This window comes from Lactuca sativa, chromosome 8, assembly GCF_002870075.4.
Source record: "Lactuca sativa cultivar Salinas chromosome 8, Lsat_Salinas_v11, whole genome shotgun sequence".
Taxonomy (NCBI): domain Eukaryota; kingdom Viridiplantae; phylum Streptophyta; class Magnoliopsida; order Asterales; family Asteraceae; genus Lactuca; species Lactuca sativa.
In genome coordinates, this window is record NC_056630.2 from 178,141,492 (window position 1) to 178,152,771 (window position 11,280).

An 11,280-nucleotide genomic window follows, 5' to 3' on the forward strand; every position below is an offset into this window, starting at 1 on the left:
GGAAACGATAGGAACGTCGTCTAGTGCTATAGCAGAAGAGTAAGAAGCCATAGCCAGGCGGGGAATGTCCCCCTGAATAATAAGTTCTCCACCTCTAGGGTTTCGAACACGAACTTGCTTCTTACGACAGTGGATTTCCGCATCAAACGCATCAAGCCAATCCATGCCTATGATAACGTAGAGCTCTCGCATCACAATAGGGATAAGATCAAGTCGGGAACTCCTGCATGCTAACAAATTCCCCAATCTCGGTACGTAGAATGGCCGTGTACCGACTGACCAACCAGTCCTCGTTCCCTGCAAACGAGGGGCAAAAAGATAGCATCTCCAAGAACTTGGCGTTCAGGTCACTAAAGGACTCCGTAGTCTGCTGTAAGGCCATGAACTCTTGCTGCATCTGTTGCTGCTCCACCTTAGGCATATATTGTGCCTCGAACCTCTCCACAAATTGGGCCCAAGACATGGCCCTCACTTCTTCTTCGTTCAATAGAGCGGTGATGGTGTTCCACCATGTCTTTCCCCTTTTTCGCAGCTGATTCATGGCGATCACTACTTTGTACTGGTCCGGGCACCCAACAGTTATGAAGGCGCCCTCAACATCTGACACCCAGTGCTTAGCAGAAACTGGGTCGGATTCACCGTTCCAAAGAGGAGGGCTACACTTGCTGAACTTCTCGAAGTAGTATGTCGAATCCTGAACAGGAAAAGCCGGTAATGCTCCCCCGAGAATAGCCGCGAGGCGCTCATCTAGAAGAGCACCGACTTGGTTGATTATGTCGTTGGTCACACCCGGGATTAGTTCGTTGAAAGTGTTATTGAATTCCTCAGCGACAATATCCCTAACTTGCTCCATTTGGAGCTGATTAAGTCGAGCAGGCGGAGCCATTGGTATCCACAGAAGAAGGAAAATCTTAGAAACAATTCAGCCTAGATATTTCTAGGAAGACAAACCACTCAGCTTGCTGAAAAATTTTCAACCTTGCCCCGACCCGAAACCGGCACCGATGTTTCAAATAGTAGGGGCCCTTCTAGTACCTTCCACACAAGTTCCAATTTCGCATTCGCGTCTAGTTTCGAAATTTCCAATTCGCTCTAGCCGTTAATTTTACAACTCTCTCACATGTTAATACTAACTAAGTGTGTAATCTAATATTTTAAGGCTTGTAGAATCCAATTCATAGTCAACAATTTAACATAAACATTTAACATAAGAAATAAGGCTTACTTGGCTGGCTGACTGGCACACCGCGACATCTTCCACTACAAGTCTTTAGAAGGTTTGAAAAATATTTTAAAAAGAAAATAAACTCTTATAGAGCCTCAAATTTGAGTCTAGAACATCCACAAGAATGTCTAGTTCCCTCAAATTGTGGCTCTGATACCAACTTGTAACACCCAAATTTTTGCAAAAATTTTAAACTTTTAAAACCCATCTTACATTAAATTAAAACAACTGAAATAGTCATAACATAATCCATCTACTTAATAATCTTGTAAAATAAGTGCAGAAGTAATAATAATAATAAGGTCCCAACAAAAATAACTAGTAGTGATGTCCCGGTGCTCCATGTCAAGCCCTAGCCTCTTTAATCTTAACACCTGAAAAGTTATAAGGGAAACCGTAAGCACAAAGCTTAGTGAATTCAAACACAGACATTGTACTAACATTCATATTTACTAACCCTAATCCATTTTCCATTTATAGTTTTATAATAAGGGCAAAGAACAAATCAACGCCAATAATACAAGAAGGACTTGTAGGTTTGAGCCGCACCGGGAAGATCCCGTATCACTTGGCCCTAATCACCGCACCTCACGATGAGTATTAAGTTGGTGATCTTACCTAACCACCGCACCGGTAAATCCATATCCTTTGGTGGTGTCCCCATATCCATGATTAGTTACATACAGTGCACATGTACTAATTAAAACAATACTTATATAGCATGCTTTTATAATAAATTCAAGTAATCACACACGAGCTAACTAGCAAACACAATCATCAATACAACGGTGTGAGAGAACTCACCTTGAGTGAGTAGTAAGGATAGATAAGAATCAAATAATGCTACCAACCTTGAGCAAACTTCAAAACCTCACCTAAGAAGGACCAAAGGTTAGAAAGGAGAAGTAATGAAGCTATGAGTTGAGAAAGGAGTAATCACAGCAAGGTCTCTAAAACAGACCTACTGTTTAAAACGGATTTACTCCAAAATCTAAAACAGAAACATAGCTTTAACTAAATTTTATAGGAAACTATGATTGCTCAGGATTCCACAACTATAAAGCACTCATTCTAACTCCAAAAGATGAATTAAATATGAATTTTACAAAATGGTGTATCACTTCTGTCTCCAACAATACAGTCAAGTGATGTTGGCCAATTCTACCTAACTTGTGAGTAGAATTCGTCCAAACCAAAATTAATAGAAGTAAAGGACATACAAATGAAAGTCTCAGAGTTGTAATTGAATGAAAAGCATCTCCCAAACTCCAGATATAAAATTCACATTGTGGACAATCACAGCACTAGCAAAAGCTGGTGACTGCCCACTAATCTGGAGTGTCGATCCATTCTAACCAATTTATAATTGGAAATAACACCCCATCTTCTCCAGATCTTAAATTCATAATATAAGGAACATATAGAAACTTGGAATCACTCTGGATCCTTTTCCAAGCCTTAGAAATGATGAAAACAAAATGACATATCAGAACAGACCCGGATCAGACCTAACAGCAAAGATGCCATTCTTTCCCATAGATAAAGTCCTTATCAGTGAGGTTGGCCTTCTTAAGAAAGTTAGCCAACTCAAATTTTGAACTTTTGGAACTGGTTTGGGATCCGTTTGAGTTCTATAGCTCACGATATGAGTTTTACAAAATGACTACAGATCTGATGGAAAATAGAATCGAAGCCACCCGTGATTCCTCTTTGGCTTATCCATCCTTCTCCCTTTGAAACACATTTTAAGATGTGTTCATCATCCCAATTTAGTCCCCATGATCATGGTGGTACTAAAAAGGTTTAGGTATAATTAGGATTTCATTTTGCCACAAGATTGTAATAACAATCAACATGAAAATGAACATAAAACACATAAAATCACCATTCTCCCTTTTAGGGTTTCCATGATCTTTTGCCACATGTAATCCCCTAGATCCATCATCCACCATATATGGGGTGAAGATAGGACCTTGAGATGATGTATAACATACAATTACAAATCAAATAAGAAGGAGAAGAAGTGAAGATGAAATCATAAAACTAGAACAAGGTTATGGATCAAGTTGTAAGAAATGATAAGGAGGTTCATACCAATATGAATCAAGGCTGGAAATGAACAAGAATTAAGCTCCAAACAACATCCCCTTGGCTGCTCTTGATCCCAAAGAGATAGAGGACGATTTTAGAGAGAGAGAGAGAGAGGGAGGGTTTAGAGTGTTTTTCTTGTGTGTGTTCCAAATGACTCAATTAACACATTAAGTACTATTTACTAGATGGACTTTGAAAATAGGCCCATAGTCGATGGACTTCAATAAAAGGAGTTTACAAGATGATCAAAAGAGTCCAATAACATAAGAAATCAGACATTGGTTAAATAAATTAACCCAAGGTTACAAGGATAATTAAATTAAAATAACCAAACGTACCGAGAAAAACCAGGGCGTTACAGCAATGTACTCTGATTCACACGTTGAATCAGCTACGGTTTCTTGCTTGGAACTTTTCCAAGTTACTGCTCCTCTATTCAGAGTAAAGACCCAGCTCGACTGCGAACGGTAGTTGTCCCTGTCGGTCTGAAAGTTGGCGTCATTATACCCTCGCACCTTCAAGTCATCACTCCCTCCGAGGACTAAGAACCATTCCTTCGTCCTTTAAAGGTACTTAAGGATATTCTTGACCGCAATCCAATGGGTTCTGCCAGGGTTCCCTTGATATCTACTAACCATGCTCAAAGCAAAGGCTACATCAGGGCGAGTATAAGTCATAGCATACATGATTGAGCCAACTGCGGAAGCGTGTGGTACTCGGCTCATTTCTGCTATTTCAGCTTCGGTACTCGGACTTTGAGTCTTACTCAACTTGGCATTACTTTGTATTGGTAATTCTCACTTCTTCGACTTTTCCATACTAAAACGTTTTAGTACTTTATCTAAGTAAGTGTTCTGACTAAGTCCAATTAGTCTGTTACTTCCTTCTCTCACTATGCTTATTCCCAAAATATAGGAAGCCTCTCCGAGGTCCTTCATAGCGAAGCACTTCCCGAGCAAGGACTTAACCTCCTGTAGATTCAGGACGTCGTTTCCTATGAGTAGTATGTCATCGACATACAGAGCGAGGAAGCTTACTATACTCCCACTGGCTTTGACATATACACATGATTCATCTTCGCTTCGTACAAGTCCAAACTCTTTGACTTTCTCATCGAAGCAAGGATTCCATCTGCGAGACGCTTGCTTAAGTCCATAAATGGACTTCTCAAGCTTACACACTTTATTTGGATGCTTCGGATAGACAAAACCCTCTGGCTGAGCCATGTAAACATCCTCAGCCAACTTCCCATTAAGGAAAGCGGTTTTGACATCCATTTTCCAAATCTCATAATCATGAAATGCGGCAATTGCTAGCATCACTCTAATGGATTTTATCTTCGCAACTGGTGAGAAGGTCTCATCATAGTCAACTCCAGGAGTTTGAGTAAAGCCCTTCACAACCAATCGTGCCTTATATGTGTGTATGTTTCCATCCACGTCGGTCTTCTTCTTGAAGATCCATTTGCACCCAACGGTCTTACGTCCGGGCACATTATCAACCAAATTCCAAACTTGGTTGTCATACATGGACTGGATCTCGCTGTCCATTGCCTCTTTCCATTTCGCAGACTCCGAGCCTACCATGGCTTCCTTATAGCTGCTAGGTTCGTCTAGATTTATTAGTGTACCATCACTAATATACGTGTCCCCTTCAGTAGTAATATGAAAACCATAAAACTGGGGTTGAACTATAACTCTTTCGGTACGTCTAAGAGGCATTGATTCGTCAAACGGTTCAACCGGAGTTTCCTCCTCGGGTTGAGTGCCAGCGGTTGAGCTTCCTTCATCTATCGACTCTTGAATCTCTTCAAGCTCGATTTGCCTCCCACTGTCTCCTTGGCTTATGAGTTCTCGCTCTCGGAAAACTCCTCTCCTCGCAACAAAGACAACATTGTCCTTCGGTCTATAGAAGAGATATCCAAAGGATTTTTGTGGGTAGCCGATGAAAATACATTGCTCACTACGAGGTTCGAGTTTGTCGTGAGTATCTCGTCTTACGAAAGCCTCGCAACCCCAAACCTTGATATGTGCTAACGAGGGAGCTTTCCCTGTCCACATTTCATGAGGTGTTTTGGCAACCTTCTTAGTAGGGACTCGGTTAAGGATATGGGCGGCAGTCTCTAAGGCATACCCCCAAAATGAGATAGATAGTGAAGAACGACTCATCATAGAGAGAACCATGTCTAACAAGGTTCGATTACGCCTTTTTGCCACACCATTCAACTGCGGTGTCCTAGGTGGCGTTAATTGTGAAACTATTCCACACTCCTTGAGATAGTCGTGAAATTCAAGACTTAGGTACTCTCCTCCTCGATCGGATCGAAGCATCTTCATTTTCCTACCCAACTGATTCTCCACTTCATTCTTTAACTCTTTGAACCTTTCAAACGTTTCTGACTTTTGCTTGATTAAGTAGATATACCCATATCTACTATAGTAATCGGTAAAAGTCACATAGAAGCGGTTTCCATCCTTCGTGGTTGATCTAAAGGGTCCACATACATCGGTATGTATGAGGTCCAATAAACCCTCACCTCTTTCACATGTACTAGCGAAGGGTGACTTGGTCATCTTTCCAAGTAAACAAGAATCGCATGTGTCATCTTCCCTAAGGTCGAATGACTCCAACACTCCATCCTTTTGGAGTTGGGCTATGCGCTTCTTGTTGACATGTCCAAGACGATAATGCCACAAGGATGCTCTATCCATACCATTGGAAGAATCCATGCATAAAACATCATTTCCTAAGTTATCTACAATAATAACAGTTTCATAAATTCTATTACACGGCATTGCTTCAAAATATAAGACACCATTTAGATAAGCAAGAATAGAACCATTCTCATTATTAAAAGAAAATCTAAAACCTTGTCTAAACAAACCATGAAATGAAATGATGTTTCTTGCCATTTCTGGCGAATAGCAACAATTGTTCAAATCTAAACATAAGCCATTCCTAAGCACTAAAGAATACACTCCAATCTTGGTCACAGGCGACGATCTTCTGTTTCCCATGATTAGATTTATTCTTCCATGCTCCACATCCCTATTTCTTCTTAGTCCCTGCAATTCAGAACAAATATGGTAACCACAACCGGTATCAAGGACCCAAGAAATAGCATGAGATGAATCATTAGATTTAATTGTTTATATACCTGCGAAAGATGGCTTGATCTTTCCTTCCCTTATGGCTTACAGGTAGTATGGGCAGCTTCTCTTCCAATGCCTTATTTTGTGGCAGTGGTGGCACTCTGCCTCCTTCGGGTTAGGGTTAGGCTTAGCGGGATCAACTTTGGTCCCACTAGAAGAGGAACCATCTTGGGACTTTCCCTTGCGGTGGCTCTTAGACGGAGCCTTCCTCTTCTTGCCTTTTCCTTGCCCAATGGCCATAACAGGAGCAGCGGGTGGATTGGGAGTGGGTGCAATAGACTTGTCCTTGAGGTTGCTTTCAGGAATCCTAAGGAGACCTTGGAGCTTACTTAGGGTGACCTCTTCTTTGTTCATGTGGTAGGTCATCCTAAATTGATTGTAACACGGAGGCAAAAAGTGAAGCACCATGTCGATCGCCAAGTCTTCCCCAAAGTCAACATTCAACTTGCGAAGACGATCAACATACCTTTGCATCTTTTGCAGGTTCATGGTTAGAGATTCTCCATGACCCATTTTGGCGGAAATCATGTTAGTGAAAATCTCGTAACGCTCCTGCCTCGCGTTTTGGTGGTATCTCTCCAACAAGTCTTGGTGCATTTCGTACGGATACATGTCCTCATAGGACTTTTGGAATTCGGCGTTCATTGTAGCTATCATGATGAAATGAACCTTCGTTGCATCACGTTCATGAGTCTCAAAAGCAGTCATTTCAGCCGGAGTAGTGATTTCTGGGTTGATTTTCTCGAGCTTCTCATCGAGGACATACTCCTTGTCCTCGTAGCGAGCAATTGTGCGAATGTATCTTATCCATTCGCTAAAGTTCGTCCCATCGAAAGTCACCTTTTGGCAAAGGTGCATCAATGTGAATGAACTAGCAACAACGTTGTTCGCATTCGACATCTACAAATAGAAAGGAAAAAGATAGATTAGAATTTGAATCCCTAATAATCACCCAATAAGAAAATTAGGGCTAGGATCCGACAATAATATTTACATATTAGAAAAGGGATGCCGTAATCTAACATGCAAACAATTTGAAGGTAAGTGAATGACGATTCACTAATTCTCCACCATGAAAACATAACTTTAAGTTCTTAAATGTATTGATAATTACTAGGTTTGGATGAGATTCATTGAAACTTTTCAATGGCATGTTTAAATCTCGATATGCCCCTCTCGTTTGTGACTGGGATACCGAGGATCACAAAGTGGGTGTGAATTACCATGCAAATTCACATGGTGCCTTCATTGTAACGATCACCTATTCGATGTGCCGGTAAACCACACACGCTCCATCGAACTATGATAAACAATGAATCACCCTTTGCCACCTTTGCTTAGAACCAATTAGTGTGCCGGTAAACCACACACGCTCCACTAACTTCTTAGCAAGGGTGCAAAGTGTAATTTCATGGGATTGCATCAATTCACTTTTCCTAAAGTAACTAGGATTGGGAAATTTTAAAAAAAAATGTAGTTACTTTGTATTTCATATTATACTTTTAATGAAGAGATGAGGTTGCCCTATCCTACCCGTTCAGCTAACGACCCTCCACCGATCAAGCAAGCGGTGGGTGTGAGTGTACACCCATTAAGCACCATTTTATAGGCAGCAACCTTATACCCACCTTATAGACCGGCTTCGTGAATGAGACCTACTAACGGTAAGACTAGCATTTAAATTATAAAATCGTCCTGGGTTTCTTTTCTATGCAAGAGTGCGGATTTCTCTTGACCCCTAGGGTCCATTTATACTAGTAAGGCTCCTAGGGTTTCACCCTTAAACCCTAATTGGATAACTTAGGCCCTAAGCAATCCAATACTCTAATTGATAAGCCTTTGGACGATTTCAAGGCCTATCCAAAGTCCTTAAAACCATCCACCATTATCCATAAGGGATTTATAGCCCAAAGTAGAACTATCACACAATTGACAGTTCCCCTTTATTGAATTAATCTCTTTAAGTCACCAAATTAATTCTCAATTAATTTATGACTTATATTAATCAAATAATAATATTATTTTTCCTTATATTATTCTCATAATATATTAATAATATTTCTTCTCTCATAATAAATCATCCTGTCAAGTTGCTATGGTGAAGGCAACCCAAAAGGACCATGCACAACCGGGTCAAATACTTGCCTAATATAGTTGCAGCCTTAGACACTATTCCAACAAAAAGACCATCTATTTTTTGGACATCATGTGCGACACATACCATTAACCTTATGCTCGAAGGTACTTGCATTATTTTGTTTATTTATTGTATTTATTACTTTATTACTTTATTTTGTTTTAATATCTTTAATTTTATACTATAATTTGTTATTTAATCGTGTTTATTTCTTCAAGGTATTGGTTCACTCCCAAGGTTTAAGAAAATTCTAGATCAAGCAAAGAAGCTAATCATCTTCATTTACGCTCACCACAAAACCTTGGCGATGATGAAGAGTTACACAAACAAAAGAGAAATTATCCGACCGGGAGCAAGGTTGTAGAACTCGTTACTCGGTACCTGTTCGGCCGACTACCGAGTAGCGAGTACTGGAGTACTCGGATTTGGAAATTTGTGTAGAAATATTTTTATGGAAATTATATATGTCAAAATCATAAGATAAAATCATAAGTTGATTAAATATATAACAAAATTGGATACATGTGAATACACAAAAAATGAAAAACACATAATGGTGTCATTTCGTGAATAATTACTGAAAATATAAGATATATATGTAGTAATAATCACATGTGTGTGTGTGTTAGATAATAAATCATTAAGTATATTATACATATTAATCACCGAATTGACCAAATTTCACAACACTACTCAGTTCGTAAGGGGCTGATCGAGGAGTACTCGGGATTATGTAACTCGCCTCAGCAAGGGGGGAGTAGTGAGTACTTGTAGGAGTAATCGGCCAACTCGGCGAGTTTTACAACACTGACCGGGAGTCACGAGATTTGCTTCCGCCTTTCTAAAATTACAAAGTTTGGCGGAAAAAAGGAGCAACTAAGACATATGTTCTCTAGCACCGAATGGGAGGAATGTAAATTTTCTAGTACACCTAAAGGGATTGCCTTATATAAAACGGTGTCAAGTGTCCAATTTTGGTCCGGTGTGAGACAATGTTTAAAGGTGTTCTCCCTTTTGGTGAAAGTCCTTCGAATGGTTGACGCGGATTGGAAGCCCTCAATGGGTTTTGTTTACGGGGAGATTAAAGTTGCTAAAGAAGAAATTATCACATCATTGGGCGGTAACGAGAAAGCTTACAAGCATATTATAGATATCATAAACAAAAAGATGAAAGGTCGTCTAGATTCAAGTTTACATTTAACGTCTTATCTTTTGAATCCATATTATCATTATAAGGATCCACAACTCCAATATGATCCTGATATAATGAATTCGGTTCTTGATTTTTTTGATACATTACTTTGTGACAATTTTGAGATGCAAAGGCAAGTTGTAACAATTGACTTGCCAAAGTACAAAAAAAAAAGTTGATAGATTTGGTTGTGATCTTGCAATTAAAAATTGTAAGGTGAATGATGTCGAGTTTGATCCGGGTAATTCATTTTACTTTTAGTTATCTATTTTAGTATCTTATAAAATTTTGATATTTATCAATTAATAATGTGTTCTTTTTTTTAATTGTAGCTAGTTGGTGGGGACTATTTGGTGGCACAACTCCTCATTTGACAAAGATTGCAATGATAATTCTTTCTTTGACTAGTAGTTCATCGGGTTGTGAAAGGAATTGGAGCACGTTTGAAGGGGTTAGTATATTATTAAATTTATATTTTATAAAATTTAATAGTTTATATATTAAGCACATTTCGACTCTTTATTGTGTTCACATTTCTAGGTACATACAAAAAAACGAAATAGATTGGAGGCAAACAAATTGAACAATCTTGTCTATGTTCAATTCAATGCTAGTTTAATGGAAAAAAACCAAAAGCGAAAAGATAGAAATATGGAGGTGTTGTTAGCAAATGATTCAATCTCGGCTCAAGAATGGATTGTTGATGTAGATGAAGTAGACCCCAAAATGGTTAATGAAGATCTAGGAACCGATGATAATCAAGCACCCCGAGAAAGTCCAAGAACGAGGGAACTTTCCGATGAAGATTTTGAGTCCGAGTGTGAGGAGCAAGTGTTAGAAGAAGACGAATATGAGTCGGATGGGGTTCAAATAATGGAAGTGTGTGGAGAGGATTAAAAGATAATATGTTTTATTTTTGAGCTATTTAAACTTGTTATGAACTTGTTGGATGATGATTTGGTGTGTTTGTTGAACTTATTATTAACTTTTTATGTTTGTTTTGGTCTTTTGGATGATAATTTATTGTGTTTATTAAACTTTTATGCTTATTTACTTATATTATTATGATTAAATTTAGATTTATTAATTTTTAAATTATTTTCTTAATAATTAATGGTCTCCGATTAATCTCCGGATTAATCCCCGCCTAGCCGATTAATCCCTTGACCCTAGTCTACCGTCGAGCTACCGTCAAACGATTTTTGCAACCTTGATATATATATATATATATATATATATATATATATATATATATATATATATATATATATATATATATATATATATATATATATATATATATATATATATATATATATGAGAAAATGACAAAAATAGCAATTTACACTAATGACATTACAAAAATAGCCAAAAAAATCGAAATTACAAAATTAGCCCACAATTTCGCAGATGGAGATGCCCCATCTGCGAAATTAGCATCTCATCTGCGAATGTACAAGCACCTAATGCACAACTGTGCTTT

General features: G+C 38.6%; 1 protein-coding gene across 1 annotated transcript; it reads left to right on the forward strand.

The window, feature by feature from the left end:
* Nucleotides 1-9,664: 9,664 nt before the first annotated feature.
* On the forward strand, nucleotides 9,665-10,694 carry LOC111885780 (uncharacterized). The gene is made up of 4 exons (XM_052766607.1): nucleotides 9,665-9,930; nucleotides 9,980-10,038; nucleotides 10,130-10,248; nucleotides 10,338-10,694. The coding sequence occupies exons 1-4, from the start codon at nucleotides 9,665-9,667 to the stop codon at nucleotides 10,692-10,694; spliced, it is 801 nt and encodes a 266-aa protein (XP_052622567.1).
* Nucleotides 10,695-11,280: the final 586 nt, after the last annotated feature.